General features: G+C 40.0%; 1 protein-coding gene across 8 annotated transcripts in view; it reads left to right on the top strand.

Annotated features, from left to right (window-relative positions):
* The window catches only part of OPHN1 (oligophrenin 1), a 726794-nt gene that overhangs the window by 497089 nt on the left and 211180 nt on the right, over positions 1-18525 (top strand). For all 8 annotated transcript variants that reach the window (XM_086388458.1, XM_086388461.1, XM_086388460.1 and 5 more), the window contains one exon: positions 5987-6146. In XM_086388458.1, the coding sequence (XP_086244584.1) occupies positions 5987-6146 (160 nt within the window). The remainder of the gene's footprint in view (positions 1-5986; positions 6147-18525) is intronic.

Raw genomic sequence — 18525 nt, 5'->3', positions numbered from 1 at the left:
GGGATCCATCACCAGTCCAGCAATATCAAAGGCCAGTGAATAGTTACTGTTCATTATCATCTGAATGGTACCTGGCCTTTGTCATGTGATTAACAGATTTCATTAGGATTTGTTTAAGGATTCAGTCCTTGTCAATTACCTACTTAGTGACTAGAGCCTGCCTCTTAATGCCAGTGAGTCTTTCAAGGGCCTTCATCTGGACAGGATTTTCAATTTGGTTTTCAGTGAGCTGTTCCACTTCCTCATCCCCTCAACTCAAAACCAAAGTAACCAAGGGCCAAACAGCTTTTACTTGGCTGCCTAAATACATTAAAGAGCACTAGAGTCTCTCAGTTCTATTAAAATAGTTATTAGTATCTGCTCTGTGTGAGGCACACACACACTTGGAAGTTGTTTACCAACTAGTAGGAAAGGCAGATAGGAAACAGAAAATTGCAACATGCTTGACTTACCAATGGTGTCAATCAAGATGAGGACAGTGGACTAAGAGAGCCCTGAAGAAAATGTCACCTAAAGTGAATCTCAAAGGATAAATAGAGATTCTTTGGATACAGGAGGATGGAGACATTAGAAACAGAGGAAATAGCATGAAGCAAAGATATGGAGATCTGAAACAGCATAATATAGCCAGAAAACCTTATCTAGGCAGTGTAGTATATGTGTCAACATTTTAGGATTCAGTAAATTAAAATGGACAGGGAGGGGTAAATTTAATTCAGATGACCATTATGTCTACTATTTGGGGGCAAGAATCCCTTAGAAGAAATGGAGTAGCCCTCATAGTCAACAAAAGAGTCCGAAATGCAGTACTTGAGTGCATTCTCTAAAATGACAGAATGATCTTGGTACATTTCCAAGGCAAACCATTCAACATCAGAGTAATCCAAGTGTATGCCCCAACCACTAATGCCGAAGAAATAGAGGTTGAATGGTTCTATGAAGACCTACAAGACCTTCCAGAACTAACACCAAAAAAGGATTTTCTTTTCAGCATAGGGGACTGGAATGCAAAAGTTTGGAGTCAAGAGATACCTGAAGCAACAGACAAGTTTGGCTTGGAGTACAAAATGAAGTAGGGCAGAGGCTAACAGAGTTTTGCCAAGAGAACGCACTGATCATAGCAAATACCCTCTTCCAACAACACAAGAGACAACTTTACACATGGACATCACCAGATAATCAATACTAAAATCAGATTGATTATGTTCCTTGCAGCCAAAGTTGGAGAAGCTCTATACAGTCAACAAAAACAAGACCTGGGGCTGACTGTGGCTCAGATCTTGAACTTCTTATTGAAAAATTCAGACTAAAATTGAAGAAAGTAGGGAAGACCACTAGGCCATTTAGGTATGACCTAAACAAAATCCCTTATGATTATACAGTGGAAGTGACAAATAGATTCAAGGGATTAGATCTGGTAGACAGAGTGCCTGAAGAAATATGGATGGAAGTTTGTAACAATGAACAAAAGGTGGTGACCAAAACCATCTCAAAGAAAAATAAATGCAACAAGGCAAAATGGTTGTCTGAGGAGGCCTTACAAATAGCTGAGGAAAGAATAGAAGTGAAAGGCAAAGAATAAAGGGAAAGATACCCCCATCCAAATGCAGAGGTGCAGAAAATAGCAAGGAGAGAAAAGAAAGCCTTCTTAAATGATCAATGGAAGGAACTAGAGGAAAGCAATAAAATAGGAAAGACTAGCGATCTCTTCAACTAGCAAAGCAACTAGCAAAGCTAACGCTACTGCTGCTGCTAAGTCGCTTCAGTCGTGTCCGACTCTGTGTGACCCCATAGACGGTAGCCCACAGGGCTCCTCTGTCCCTGGGATTCTCCAGGCAAGAATACTGGAGTGGGTTGTCATTTCCTTCTCCAATGCATGAAAGTGAAAAGTGAAAGTGAAGTCGCTCAGTCGTGCCGGACTCTTAGCGACCCCATGGACTGCAGCCTACCAGGCTCCTCTTTCCATGGGATTTTCCAGGCAAGAGTACTAGAGTCGGTTGCCGTTGCATACAGCATCATTTCATTCCTTTTCAGTGATGTGTGGCATATTTCTTTTTTGCTACAGTCTTTATAATATAATTTTATAAAGTAATATAAAATTTATAACTCAGAATTTTATGAAGGAACGTGTTGACCTTAAGCATTTTGAAAGGTTACAAAAATAATGTGCAGTAGTAATAAGAAATAAAGCATAACAGAGGTGTAGCAAGCACAAAACCACTGTTACCCTACTCCTCACATTTTATTTGTATGATTCTTAATAGGTACTTTTTTTTGTTATTAGACAGGATAGGTAGATTTTGATTAAATTGGTGGAAAAGGCCCAATAGGAGGCAAAAGCAAATTATATTTGACTCAAAAGATAGTTAGCTATATTTTTTATTATTCTACTTATGCTTTATTTTGTGACTTCTATTAGTCTGTCTCCCCATGTAAACTGTGATCTTCTTGATAGCAGAGACAAGGGTATATTCATTTTTTCTTCAGTACTTTGCAAATAGTAGACACTCATATGTTATTTGAACTGAATGCACAGTAGAAAGTGCCATGAACTGGATTTTTTTGCTCTGCTTTCTTGTTCAGCATTGTTGTGTTTTAACTCAGTGACCTGGGGCAAGCTGCTTCATCATTCTGTGTCTCAGTGCAGGTAATTCACTAGGAAGGTCAGACACTGTGTCCCTTATGGCTCCTTCCAACTCTAAATTATTGTGATTTTATATGTAGGCTAGAAATTATTTCCATAATTGTTAACCTTTTTTTCATATTTATATAGTGCTTGTAATTTGAAAAAAAAAAAATATATATATATATATAAAACTAGTCTATCTCGGAGAAGGCAATGGCAACCCACTCCAGTACTCTTGCCTGGAAAATCCCATGGGTGGAGGAGCCAGGTAGGCTGCAGTCCATGGGGTCGCAAAGAGTCAGACACGACTGAGCGACTTCACTTTCACTTTTCACTTTCATGCATTGGAGAAGGAAATGGCAACCCACTCCAGTGTTCTTGCCTGGAGAATCCCAGGGACGGGGGAGCCTGATGGGCTGCAGTCTATGGGGTTGCACAGAGTCGGACACAGCTGAAGTGACTTGACTTAGCAGCAGCAGCAGCAGCAGTGATGTCTTCAAGAAAATTAGAGATATCAAGGGAACATTTCATGCAGAGATGAGCACAATAAAGGACAGAAACTGCAAGGAACTAACAGAAGCAGAAGTGATTAAGAAGACATAACAAGAATACACAGAATAGCTATACAAAAAGAGGTCTTAATGATTTGGATTACCACAATGGTGTGGTCACTCACCTAGAGCCAGACATCCTAGAGTGTGAAGTCAAGTGGACCTTAGGAGGCATTACTATGAACAAAGCTAGTGGAGGTGATGGAATTCTAGCTGAGCTATTTCAAATCCTGAAAGTGATGCTGTTAAAGTGCTGCACTCAATATGCCAGCAAATTTGGAAAACTCAGCAGTGGCCACAGGCCTGGAAAAAGTAAGTTTTCTTTCCAATCCCAAAGAAAGGCAATGCCAAATAATGTTCAAACAACCTCACAGTTACACTCATTTCACATGCTACGAAGGTAATGCTCAAAATCCTTCAAGCTAGGCTTCAGCAGTACACGAACCAAGAACTTCCAGATGTAAAAGCTAGATTTAGAAAATGCAGAGTAACAGAGATCATATTGCCAAAAACTGTTGGATCATAGCAAAAGCAAGGGAATTCCAGAAAAACATCTTCTGCTTCATTAACTACTTGAAAGCATTTGACTGTATGGATCACATCAAATTGTTTAAAATTGTTAAAGAGATGGGTATACTCTGGTATACCCACCTTACCTGCCTCTTGAGAAATTTGTATCCAGGTCAAGAAGCAACAGTTAAAACTGGACATGGAACAATGGATTGGGTCATAACTGGAAAAGGAGTACATCAGGATGTATACTGTCATCCTGCTTACTTAACTTATATGCAGAATATATCATATGAAATGCAGTGCTGAATGAATCACAAACTGGAATCAAGATTGCTAGGATTAATATCAACAACCTCACATATGCAGATGATACCACCCTTATGGCAGAAAGTGAAGAGGAACTAAAGAGCCTCTAGATGAGGTTGAAAGAGGAGAGTGAAAAGGCTGGCTTAAAACTCAACATTCAAAAACTAATATCATGACACTTGCTTCCATCACTTCATGGCAAATAAACGAGGAAAAATGGAAACAGCAGTGGGTTTTATTTTCTTGGTCTCCAAGATCACTGTGGATGGTGACTGCAGCCTTGAAATTAAGACACTTGCTCCCTGGAACAAAAGCTGTGACAAACCTAGACAGCATCTTAAAAAGCAGAGAAATCACTTTGCCAACAAATGTCCATATAGTTCACACTATGGTTTTTCCATTAGTCATGTACAGATGTGACAATTGGACCATAAAGAAGGCTGAGTACTAAAGAACTGATGCTTTCAAACTGTGGTGCTGGGGAAGACTCTTGAGAGTCTTTTGGATGGCATGGATATCAAGCCAGTCAATCCTAAAGGAAATCAACCCTGAATATTCATTGAAAGGACTGATGCTGAAGATGAAGCTCCAATACTTTGGCCACTTGAAGAGAAGAGCTTACTCATTGATAAAGACCTTGATGCTGGGAAAAATTGAGGGCAGGAGGAAAAGCAGGTGACAGAGGATGAGATGATTGGTTGGCATCACTGATTCAATGAACATGAATCTAAGCAAATTCCAGGAGATAGTGAAGGACAGGGAAGCCAGACTTACTGCAGTCCACTGTAGCCTACCATAGACTGTAGCCTACAGGCTTCTCCATCCATGGGATTTTCCAGGCAAGAGTACTGGAGTGGGTGGCCATTTCCTTTCCCAGGGGATCTTCCCAACCCAGGGATCGAACCCAGGTCTCCCACATTGCAGGCAGATGCGTTACCCTCAAAGACACCAGGGAAGCCCAGTTACCACAGTCCATGGGGTCACAAAGAGTCAGATACCACTTAGAGACTGAACAACAACAACATATGGGTGTTATATGTCTGCAATTTTTAGATGGAGCCTCCTGGAGAGGTCATTATAATAGTAGATCCTTCTAATTAAATATTTCCAGGATACCTTTCTAACGCAACTTAGCTCTATTTATTTCACAACCCTCTGAGATGGATACTATTTTCACAAGTGGGAAAGCTTAAGCCCAGAGAGGTTAGGTCACCAACATGCACTGTTACACATCTAATGGGTGACAGTGTTGGGATTCAAACCCAGGTCAGCTTCAGAGCCCAGGCTGTGCATTGAGATTGGAAGTAGGTGTCAAGTTACTGAAGAGTTTAATTGCTACTTTAAGGACAATTGGCAGTGTCCTATAAGTAATAGGAAGCCACTAAAGGTAATTTAAGTAAAGAACATAATTAAGGATCAGAAAATTTTGGATTACAGGCCCTTCAGTAATCAAGCTAACTGATTATGGCTTCAGCCAAATCTCATTCGTTGGACCTCTATTTTCTCATCTATAAAGTAAGGATAATTCAAAAGTGCTGTTCTTAAGGATCTCTTTTGATTCTTTGAGCTCTTTGCCTCTCTAGCTAGAGCTGAGGAAGAGACTAGATTCCTGACTGGTAAGAGTGGTAGGCACTTTCTCTATGTGCTTTTTCTTTATATATGCTTTATACATACTGTAACTCTTGCCCTGGAATGCCATCTTGCTTCTCACCTGTCTTTCCAAACACTAAAGCCATCTACTTCCCTTCTTGTGACTTGTACAGTGCTATGAACTAAGTTAGCTATGTTTCACTTTGGCCCCTAATTAAACACTATCTTGTATTCTTTGCTAGTTGCTTCCTTTGTAATCTTTTCTTACCATTTATATTTTGGAACTCTCCTTTTCTTCTGCTTTGTAGTTTCTCTTACCCCCTAAAGCATCTAACACAGTTTTAGTTACAAGAGGGTCTTGGAAAAAATCTTGTTAATTGTTTTCTTTCTCTTCTGGCAGTGTGTGTGAGCACAGCAAAGAGAATCTTATGACCCCCTCTAACATGGGGGTGATCTTTGGGCCCACTCTCATGAGAGCTCAGGAGGACACTGTGGCTGCCATGATGAACATCAAATTCCAGAATATTGTGGTGGAAATCCTAATTGAGCACTTTGTCAAGGTATGTATTTCCTGTCCTCACCATCATTCCTCCAAACATGTGACACTTTCCCCTAACCAATTTTTAAAGCTGTATCTTCTCTCTGGCTCAGGTTACAATGGAAGGAAATTCCATATGATACAGTGACATTTAATAGCATTGCTGACCTTGTGAAATTCATTTATTTAACAAACATTGCTAGAGTATTCAACTATTTTGTTGTCAAGCTCCATGCAAGAATGTATAGAAGAAGAAAAATATCATTGTTCATACCTTTAAGGAATTAATAGTATAATATGGAAATAATTATGTAAACAAAGGAAAATGATAGGTGTAAAAATGGTACATGTACAATTAAACCATAAAGAAAGCAATATTTATGTTTATTTAAATCCCATCACATTCTGAAATAATGTAAGGTGTTATATTTTTATGGTATGTTAAATATGAGGTAGTATACATTATAATTAGGTCAAATCAAAAATGAAAAATAATGATAGACAGAAAATAAACCCAAGGATGAAGCTAGACAAGAAATACTTATTGACAAGTCCTATACACTTGCTATGAATGACCCTACATTTGACTCTTAGCTTTCTAGCAGCCAGTACCCTCTTAGCAGAGCACAATTCAATAAAAAAGTTTCTTCATGGGGAGGGGACTGGTGATACAGTCCAGGTGGTATGTACAGTTCAAATCCAAGCTCTTAGGATAGGATACATTAGGTAAAATACATAGATTAAGCTGCTAAGACACCACAACAGCTTCAAGACATTTATTTCTTGGTTCTGTAACGGTTCAACAAGTTGGTCCAGGCCTGATATGGTGATTTGACAAGGACTATAACCCAGGTTACTTCTTTGTTGTTCTGTAATCCCTAAGGTGCTGCTTCACCTACATGACCAAATATCTTCTACATTATATCAACTGGGAGGGATGAAAGAAAGTGGAGGATATAGCTGTTTCCTTTAAGGCAATGACGTGGAAGTCTCTCATATCACTTTTGTTTACATACCATTTATCAGAACTCAATCTCATGGTCACATCTAGCTATAAGCTGCTGCTGCTAAGTCACTTCAGTCGTGTCCTACTCTGTGCAACCCCATGGACAGCAGCCCACCAGACTCCACTGTCCCTGGGATTCTCCAGGCAAGAACACTGGAGTGGGTTGCCATTTCCTTCTCCAGTGCATGAAAGTGAAAAGTGATGGTGAAGTCGCTCAGTCCTGTCCAACTCTTCATGACCCCATGGACTGCAGCTTACCAGGCTCCTCTGTCCATGGGATTTTCCAGGCAAAAGTACTGGAGTGGGTTGCCATTGTCTTCTCCACTAGCTATAAGAGAAGCAGGGAAATTTAGTTTTTATTTGGGGCAGCCATGTGTCCAGCTAAGACTTTAGTTTTTTTTTACTAAAAGAAATAGAGAATGGATTTTGGAGAACAATTGGTATTCTCTGCCATATTATCTTTGTTACATTAAACAATGTAACTTCTCTGGTAGTCATTTTTTTTTTCAGCTGAAATGTGAAGGTGATAATAAACACATGCTGTGTGATAGTTGTGCTTCCCAGGTGGCTCAACAGTAAAGAATCTTCGTGCCAATGTGAAGCTGCAGGAGGCTCTGGTTCAATCCCTTAGTCAGGAAGATCCCCTGGAGGAGGAAATGGCAACCCACTCCAGTATCCTTGCCTGGGAAATATCATGAACGAGGAGACTGGCGGGCTACTGTTCATGGGGTAGCAAGAATCAGACATGACTGAAGCAACTGAGCACACGCCCACATGTGATAGTTACATGCCCCAAACTTAGCTAGTGACAAACCTGGAATTTAAATCCAAGTGCCTGGCTCAGAGTTGAAGTATTTAATCACTATGCTGTGCTGTCTCAGCAATCATTTTGGTACAGTTGTATTACTGGGTATTTACAGGGCACTTTGGGTTTATCAAAGATGGGTACTTGCAGAGAAGTACAACCTATATCAGTATTTAAAGTGGGAAAGAAAGGAAAATAGGGAAATGAAACTTTCAGGAGGTGGTCCAGCATGAACTAAGGCCCCAAGGGCCTAAAATCCCTAACCATTTTATGTTATTGTATCATGAAATGGAAATAGGAGTGGCAGGAGATGTGATTGGAGGCAAACAGTGGCCATATCCTAAAAGGACAAGACTTTGACTCATTAAGGAGTTTGGAATGTTTGAAATAGTTCTTGCAAGTGATAGCTTATGATGAAAGATGTTGGAGTCTGATCTCCAAAGAAAACTTAGCTTTGGGACCAGGGACCAGGCTTGATCACTCAAAAGCTTTTGTGTAGCAGATTTTTAATAAAGTGAAAAAGGGACAGAGAAAACTTCTGACATAGACATCAGAAGGAGGACAAAGAGTGCCCCCCTTGTTAGTCTTAGCAAGGGAGCTACTTTTTAATTGGTTATTACAATAAATCAGAAGAATGTCTCAAGGTTGTAAAGATCTTACTAGACCCACTCCCACAACTTACATTTTAAGATGACAGGATTAGAACTAACAATAGAAAGATCTAACCAGACCCACTCCCATAATATACATTTTAAGATAACAGGTTTAGTCAGAAGGTTTCCAAGAAGGGGAAACTTAAGCAGGATACATTATTGTTATATAATCCTTTATTGTTATATGTAGAGTTTAAGCTGAGTTGTTTTGTTATGTAATTATCAGCTCTGGGCTTAAAGAAAAAATCATTTTATGTGACTAAGTAATGTAGGATTAAGTAAACTGGATTAAGTAAACATTTTATGTGACTAAGTAAGCAGGATACATTATTGTTATATAATCCTTATTGTTATATATAGAGTTTAAGCTGAGTTGTTTTGTTATGTAATTATCAGCTCTGGGCTTAAAGAAAAAATCATTTTATGTGACTAAGTATTGTAGAAAAAAATGTTTGTCCTTTCCTCCTCTTTGAGAATTCCACACCCCTATCTCCTCCTTGAGAGCCCCAGACCCCTTTCTGCTCCTTGGGGACCCCAGACTTCTTATCAACTGGCCTAGAAATTGACTCTCTTACAAGCTTGGAAAAGCCTTGCTTCAAACTTAAGTAATATGATGAATAGACTTACATCTGGGATACTGTGTGGATGGGGCTGTACTTCATACATGTAAGAAATACAGAATGAGAAAATTTTGGAGGGATGGAGAAAAAGCTCAATTTGGGCCATATTGTATTTGAGATTTCTGAAATATATCCACAGATCAATATCTTAGAAGTAGTTGACTATGAATCCAAAGCAGGAATTGACAAACTTTTTTAAAATTAATTTATATTTTTATTGTAGGATAATTACTTTATAGAATTTTGTTGTTTTCTGTCAAACAAATAAAATTCCATTGGCAAAAATGGCAGCAGACCTGTGAGCGGTAATGTTCTGACTCATGGTCTAAAGAGCAAATATCATTTATTTATTAACTGGTTTGGTTCATTCATTCAGAAAATATGTATTGAGTACCCACATTTGCGATGTGGAGAGCTGACTCATTTGAAAAGACCCTGATGCTGGGAAAGATTGAGGGCAGGAGGAGAAGGGGACGACAGAGGATGAGATGGTTGGATGGCATCACTGACACAATGGACATGGGTTTGGGTGAACTCCGGGAGTTGGTGATGGACAGGGAGGCCTGGCGTGCTGCGGTTCATGGGGTCGCAAAGAGTCAGACATGACTGAGCGACTGAACAGAACTGAATTGAACCCACATTTGCCAGGTATTGTTTTAGGTGCTGGAGATATAACCTTTATGTAAATTAGAAAAGCAGTGTCCATGTAAGTAAAATATATAGTATATTAAATGGTGATGAACATTAAGATGAACAGTAAAGCAGAGAAGGGGCATAGGAATGGTTGAGAGAAGTGATTTTCAAATTTTAAATACAGTGCCCAGGAAGACCTCATTGAGAAAATGACTTCTGAGAAGAGACCCACAAGAAATAAAGGAATAGTTCATTCAGGTATTAGTGGAGAAAACAATCTAGGTTGAAGAAATGTTAAGTAGGAAATCTCTGAGGCAGAAATGTGCTTATCATGTTCATGGTACAAAAACGAGGCCAGATTGGCTAGAATAGATGAATCAAAAGAAGAAACAGAAGAATATAGGTTCAGAGAGGAAGTAGGGAGGGAGAGCTGAATAGATCCTATAGGGCCTTAGAAGCCTTTGGAAGGAATTTGACTTTGCTATCTGAGTAGGATAAAATGAGGTTTTTGACTAGAGAAATGACATGATTTGACTTAATAGGAATATTTTGGAGGCTTTGTGGATAATAGCTGTAGGGGAACAAGGGTAGAAGCAAGGAGACTGATTAGGAACCTGTTTCAACAATGGAATCAAGAAGTGGTTTGTACCTCAGATGATGGTGGTACAAACAGTGGAGATGGTGAGAAGTGGTTAGATTCTAAATAATTTTGAAGGCAGAGCTGTCAGGACTTGCTGACAAATCATAGGTCGAATGTGGGAGACAGAGAGGAGTCATTGATAACTTCAAGGTTTTATATCTTAGCAACTGGAGGGATGAAGTTGCCATTTTACTATGATGGATAGGCTGAGGAAAGAGAAGAATTGGAAAAAAAAAAAGAGCACGAGTTCAGTTTGGGACAAGTTATGATAGATAGGCCTGAGAGACCTCTGAGGTAAGATAGGAGAACAGGATTAGGGACATACAGTTCTCCTTTTATAGCATAGAGGCAGTGGTTAAAACCATGCAAGCAAATAGTCTTGCCTAGGGAATACTTGAAGCAGGAGAATAAATGTTAGACCAAAGATTGAAACCTAGGGAATGCCAGTGTTTTAAGGGCCATTAGAAGAGACCACAAAATAAATTAAAAAAAAAAAAAAAAAAAAGAATGTTCAGTTACAGGAGAATGAGGAGCTAGGGAGTCATAGACTCCTGGAAAGGAGATCGTTTTTGGAAGGAAGAGTGGACAGTAGTTTCCAGTTCCCAAGACATGTCATATAACACAGGTACTGAAAAGTATCTACTGTTTTAAGTGTTTTTTAAAATTTTAAATATGAGCAATACATGGTAAAAATTTCCAACCATGAAGAAAGTGTAGAATAAAAGACAATTCCACCCTTTACCTATTCTCAACTCCTAGTTCCAATTGTCATTTCAATAATTTCTTCTTTGTCATTCTGTCAAAGAAAAACAGTACATACACACAAATGCATTAATATGCATATTTTACGCCTCTACTTGAAAAGGTTAAAAACACTAGACACCATATATGAAACCATCACAAAACAGAAACAGACTCATAGACTTAGAGAACAAATTTGTTGTTAATAGGGGAGTAGAGTAAAGGGCAGGGATAAACTGGGAGTTTAAGACTGACAAGTACACACTGCTATATTTAAAACAGATAACAACAAGGACCTACTGTATAGCACAGGGAACATTGCTCAATATTCTGTAATCTAAATGGGAAAAGTATTTTAAAAATAATAGATACATGAATATGTATAACTGAAGCACCTGAAACTAACACATTGTTAATCAAGTATGCTCCAATATAAAATTTAAAAAAAATTTAAAAATGAAAAATCTGAAATTTGAAGGGAATAAGGCACACCAGACCAGCTATGGATCTTGGGACCTGAGGAACGATGGGGCCACAAGTCATCAGAGATTTGTTTTTGCCTCATGTTTCCCAGATGGAGTAGTATAGAAGCTGACAACCTAAGAACATCAATGGGTACAGTTGAAACGGTCACAGCAAAAGCCTGTTCCCACTATCCAAGGAACTGGAGAAAAACAGCCTAACAACAAAGAAAAAAATTTTTTATAATAACCCCTTCACATCAAAATGCCACCAAAAACTTGAGGCCTCACCCCCAGTCTCAGCAAAGGCTGAGTAGAAAGCCAGTCTGTAACAAGGCACCTCAACCAGCCTCTTCCTGCTCCATGTGATTATCTCAAGGAGGCCCAGTTGGGAAGCAGACTTCATCCTTACCCTCCCCCACTGTCTATAGTGTCAGAGGAGGCCTGCTAGAAATACAGGACATTATCACTCAGTGGTAATAAGTCTACCACACTGGTGTCAAAGGAGAGAAGACCATGTGGGGAAAAGTAATGGACACCCTTCTTTTCCAGCCACAGTGGTATCAACAGGGCCTAGTTGTTGTTGTTGTTCAGTCACTTAAGTCGTGTCTGACTCAGTGCAACTCCATGTACTGCAGCATGCCAGACTTCCCTGTCCTTCACCATCTAAGAGAGTACACTCAAAACTCAGGTCTGTTGAGTCAGTGACACAATCCAACCATTTCATTCTCTGTCATTCCTTTCTCTTTCTGCCCTTAATCTCTCCCAGCATCAGGGTCTTTTCCAATGATATGGCTCTTAGAATCAGGTGACCAAAGTATTAGAGCTTTAGCATCAGTTCTTCCAATGAATATTCAGGACTGATTTCCTTTAGGATTGCCTGGTTTGATCTCCTTGCTGTCCAAGAGACTCTCAAGAGTCTTCTCTAGCACCACAGTTCAAAAACATCAATTATTTGGCACTCAGCCTTCTTTATGGTCCAACTCTCACATCCATGCATGACTGCTGGAAAAACCATAGCTTTGACTGTACTGACCTTTGTTGGCAAAGGGATGTCTTTGCTTTTTAATATGCTAAGTTAGTCATAGCTTTTCTTTCAAGGAGCAAGCATCCTTTAATTTCATGGCTGCATTCACCATCCACAATGATTTTGGAGCCCAAGAAAATAAAATCCACCACTGTTTATATTTTTTTCCCCATCTATTTGCCATGAATTGATGGGACCAGATGCCGTGATCTTAGTTTTTTGAATGTGGAGTTTTTTGGGTTTTTTTTAATTTATTTAATTTAATTGGAGGCTGATTACTTTACAATATTGTAGTGGTTTTTGCCATACATTCACATTTATCAGCCATGGGTGTACATGTGTTCCCCATCCTGAAACCCCCTCCCACCTCCCTCCCCATCCCATCCTTCAGGGTCATCCCAGTGCACCAGCCCTGAGCACCCTGTCTCATGCATCAAACCTGGACTCGCGATCTAGTTCATATATGATAATATACATGTTTCAATGCTCTTCTCTCAAATCATCCCACCCTCTCCTCTCACAGAGTCCAAAAGTCTGTTCTTTACATCTGTGTCTCTTTTGCTCTCTCGCATATAGGATCATAGTTGCCATCTTTCTAAATTCCATATATATGTGTGTTAATATACTGTATTGGTGTTTTTCTTTCTGACTTACTTCACTCTGTATAATAGCCAGCCTTTTCACTCTCCTCTTTCACCTTCCTCAAGAGGCTCTTTAGTTCCTCTTCACTTTCTGCCATTAGGGTGGTATCATCTGCATATCAGAGGTTGTTGATGTTTCTCTTGGCAATCTTAATTCCAGATTATGATTCATCCAGCCCAGCATTTTGCATGATGTACTGTGCATATAATTTAAATAAGCCAGGGGACAATATACATCCTTGACATAGTCCTTTCCCAATTTGAACCAGTCCATTGTTCCATGTCCAGTTCTAACTTGCTTCCTTACCTGCATACTGGTTTCTCAAGAGGCAGGTAAGGTGGTCTGGCATTCCCATTTCTTTAAGAATTTTCCACAGTTGTGATCCACAGTCAAAGGCTTTCATGTAATAGTCAATGAAGCACAAGTAGAGATGTTTTTCTGGAATGCTCTTGCTTTTTCTGTTATCCAACAGATGTTGGCAAATTGGTCTCTGATTCCTCTGCCTTTTCTAAATCCATCTTGTACATCTGGAATTTCTTGGTTCACATACTGTTGAGGCCTAGCTTGAAGGATTTTGAGCATTACCTTGCTAGCATATGAAATGAGCGTAATTGTATGATTGTTTGAACATTCTTTGGCATTGCCTTTCTTTGGGATTGAAGTGAACACTGACCTTTTTCAGTCCTGTGGCCATTGTTGAGTTTTCCAAATTTTCTGGCATATTGAGTAAAGCACTTTAACAGCATCATCTTTTAGAATTTGAAATAACTCAAGTGGAATTCTATCACCTCCACTAGCTCTGTTCTTAGAAATTCTTCCTAAGGCCCACTTGTTTTCACATTCTAGAACAGGGTGTAATGAGGAGCCTCAACTCCTACTTTTGCCTATCAGTAACAAGAATTCTTTCCTTCCCATGGGGATGTAGAGGGAAAGTTGAAAATCTGGATTTCCAGTCATCCTGGTAATAATAAGATAGTGCTTCTCCTGTCAGAGACGCTGTCAGAGGAGGCCTGCTCTAACAGAAAGTATAAGTAAAAACAAGATTCTCATAATTCTCAAAATGTACAGACTTCAGTTGAAAATTATTTTCCGTACCAAGAACCAGGAAGATCTCAATATGAATGAGAAAAGACCTCCAATAGCAACACAGATGACAGATGATATAGTTGTTAATTATCTGATAAGAGTTTTAAAGCACCCAGCATAAAAATGCTTTAATAAGCAATTAGGAATACATTTGAAACAAATGGAAGGCTTGTTCCTTGGAAGGAAAGGTGTTGATAGGTGAACGGTGTTAGGTGCCTGATCTCTAAAGATTTAGCTTCGGGACCAGGGACCAGGCTTAATCATTTAGAGCTTTTGTGTGGCAGAAGTTTTATTACAGTGAAAAAGGACAGAGAAAGCTTCTGACATAGACATTAGAAAGGGGACAGAGAGTGCCCCACTTGCTAGTCTTATCAAGGTCTTATATAGTTTTACCAGACTCACTCCCACAACATCAGATCAGATCAGTCACTCAGTCGTGTCCGACTCTTTGCGACCTCATGAAATGCAGCATGCCAGGCCTCCCTGTCCATCACCAACTCCCGGAGTTCACTCAGACTCACATCCATTGAGTCAGGGATGCCATCCAGCCATCTCATCCTCTATCATCCCCTTCTCCTCTTGCCCCCAATCCCTCCCAGCATCAGAGTTTCTTCCAATGAGTCAACTCTTCACATCAGGGGGCCAAAGTACTGGAGTTTCAGTTTTAGCATCATTCCTTTTGAAGAAATCCCAGGGCTGATCTCCTTCAGAATGGACTGGTTGGATCTCCTTGCAGTCCAAGGGACTCTCAAGAGTCTTCTCCAACACCACAGTTCAAAAGCATCAATTCTTTGGCGCTCAGCCTTCTTCACAGTCCAACTCTCACATCCATACATGACCACAGGAAAAACCATAGCCTTGACTAGATGAACCTTTGTTGGCAAAGTAATGTCTCTGCTTTTTAATATGCTATCTAGGTTGGTCATAACTTTCCTTCCAAGGAGTAAGCCTCTTTTAATTTCATGGCTGCAGTCACCATCTACAGTGATTTTGGAGCCCAGAAAAATAAAGTCTGACACTGTTTCCACTGTTTCCCGATCTATTTCCCATGAAGTGATGGGACCGGATGCCATGAACTTCGTTTTCTGAATGCTGAGCTTTAAGCCAACTTTTTCACTCTCCACTTTCACTTTCATCAAGAGGCTTTTTAGTTCCTCTTCACTTTCTGCCATAAGGGTGGTGTCATCTCCATATCTGAGATTATTGATATTTCTCCTGGCAATCTTGATTCCAGCTTGTGCTTCTTCCAGCCCAGCGTTTCTCATGATGTACTCTGCATATAAGTTAAATAAGCAGGGTAACAATATATAGCCTTGATGTACTCCTTTTCCTATTTGGAACCAGTCTGTTGTTCCATGTCCAGTTCTAACTATTGCTTCCTGACCTGCATACAGATTTCTCAAGAGGCAGATCAGGTGGTCTGGTATTCCCATCTCTTTCAGAATTTTCCACAGTTTATTGTGATCCACACAGTCAAAGGCTTTGGCATAGTCAATAAAGCAGAAATAGATGTTTTTCTGGAACTCTCTTGCTTTTTCCATAATCCAGCGGATGTTGGCAATTTGATCTCTGGTTCCTCTGCCTTTTCTAAAACCAGCTTGAACATCAGGAAGTTCATGGTTCACATATTGCTGAAGCCTGGCTTGGAGAATTTTGAGCATTACTTTACTAGCGTGTGAGATGAGTGCAGTTGTGTGGTAGTTTGAGCATTCTTTGCCTTGCCTTTCTTTGGGATTGGAATGAAGACTGACCTTTTCCAGTCCTGTGGCCACTGCTGAGTTTTCCAAATTTGCTGGCATATTGAGTGCAGCACTTTCACAGCATCATCTTTCAGGATTTGGAATAGCTCAACTGGGATTCTATCACCTCCACTAGCTTTGTTCGTAGTGATGCTTTCTAAGGCCCGCTTGACTTCACATTCCAGGATGTCTATCTCTAGGTCAGTGATCACACCATCGTGATTATCTGGGTCTTGAAGATCTTTTTTGTACAGTTCTTCTGTGTATTCTTGCCATCTCTTCTTAATATCTTCTGCTTCTATTAGGTCCCTACCATTTCTGTCCTTTATCGAGCCCATCTTTGCATGAAATGTTCCTTTGGATTCTCTGATTTTCTTGAAGAGATCTCTAATCTTTCCCATTCTGTTGTTCTGGGGTCCAGCCCTGGTGGATCCAGGGAATTTGAAGCGGGGACGGCGTCGGCGAAGATCAGGAAACAATTGCTTAATTAAACGTTAATTAAGGATATAAAGAGTGGTTAAATAAGGATAGCTCAGTGAGAAAATTTAGTGGAGAAAAGAGGCTGAAATAAGGATAGCTCAGTGAGGAAATTCAGTGGAGAAAAGAGGCTGAATAATTCAGCCAGAAGGTGAGAGAAAGAACGACATGAGGAGACCAAGTTTCGGTGAACAAGGCCCGCACTTTATTTTCCAAAGTAGTTTTTATACCTTAAGTTATGCATAGAGGATAATGGGGGAAGGGTTAGAGTCATGCAGTAAGCCAGGCTTTCTTCCTGCAAACTTATCATATGAAATATTTAGGTGATTTGCATCATCTTCTGGCCTGGAGGCCTGTTAACATTTTAAGACCCTTTCTTCAGAAAACTTATTTTTCTCTAAAGGTGATTAGTCAGGTACCACCCTCCAAAAGCATTAGATAAATTTGCATTCCTACAGGGCAAAGGTGTGGTGGGCTATAACAAGAAAAAGAATTAACTCAAGGGTCCAAGGTTACAAACATTAAAGCTACTACTTACACCAATTATATTAATCAATACACTGCCAGGGACACAGCAGGTAAGGGATATGGAAACTTAGCAGCAAACATTGGCCCAACAAGTGAAAAACCCTTCACCAATACAATTTCTAATCAATCTTTCAACTGCTCAAAGGAATCTGTATTTAGACAGTTTAGAGCATCTCATGCCTCTCACAGTTGGGAGGCTCTAAGCAATCACGTGTGGCCGGAAAAACCTATTCACGCAGGCTAGAGGACTTCCAAAGGAGTTTGTAGGTTGAAACACTATCACACCCAGGATCTTTATTAACTGGAGCTGAAAGTTAACTCTTTTTTTTTTTTTAGAGAGAGGTAGTGGGGGACAGCCCCCCATAAAGTCAGAGGTGTAGGTGAGAGCACAAAGCAGAAAGTAGGCAGACTCTGGTTTTGGGGGTAGATGCTCAAGGATTTCCAGTGGGACTCCTGAGGTTCAATCCTGCCTTTGCATATGCCGAGCCTCCTTCCTCATGACCTTTGCCACGGGTGGAGCTCCTTCTCCCAGCACTGTTGTTTTCCTCTATTTCTTTGCATTGATCCCTGAGGAAGGCTTTCTTATCTCTTCTTGCTATTCTTTGCAACTCTGCATTCAGATGTTTATATCTTTCCTTTTCTCCTTTGCTTTTCACTTCTCTTCTTTTCACAGCTATTTGTAAGGCCTCCCCAGACAGCCATTTTGCTTTTTTGCATTTCTTTTCCATGGGGATGGTCTTGATCCCTGTCTTCTGTACAATGTCACGAACCTCATTCCATAGTTCATCAGGCACTCTTTCTATCAGATCTCGTCCCTTAAATATATTTCTCACTTCCACTGTATAATCATAAGGGATTTGATTTAGGTCATACCTGAATGGTCTAGTGGCTTTCCCTACTTTCTTCAATTTAAGTCTGAATTTGGCAATAAGGAGTTCATGGTCTGAGCCACAGTCAGCTCCTGGTCTTGTTTTTGCTGACTGTATAGAGTTTCTCCATCTTTGGCTGCAAAGAATATAATCAATCTGATTTCGGTGTTGAGCATCTGATGATGTCCATGTATAGAGTCTTCTCTTGTGTTGCTGGAAGAGGGTGTTAGCTATGACCAGTGCATTTTCTTGGCAAAACTCTATTAGTCTTTGCCCTGCTTCATTCCGTATTCCAAGGCCAAATTTGCCTGTTACTCCAGGTATCTCTTGACTTCCTACTTTTGCATTCCAGTCCCCTATCATGAAAAGGACATCTTTTTTGGGTGTTAGTTCTAAAAGGTCTTGTAGGTCTTCATAGAACCGTTCAACTTCAGCTTCTTCAGCGTTACTGGTTGGGGTATAGACTTGGATTAC

The sequence above is a fragment of the Bos grunniens genome, chromosome X, assembly GCF_055505025.1.
Source record: "Bos grunniens cultivar Pamir isolate PY7600 chromosome X, Bosgru_T2T1.0, whole genome shotgun sequence".
NCBI classification, from domain to species: domain Eukaryota; kingdom Metazoa; phylum Chordata; class Mammalia; order Artiodactyla; family Bovidae; genus Bos; species Bos grunniens.
Note: the sequence above shows the minus strand (reverse complement) of the source record. Positions and strands in the feature narration are given on the sequence as shown.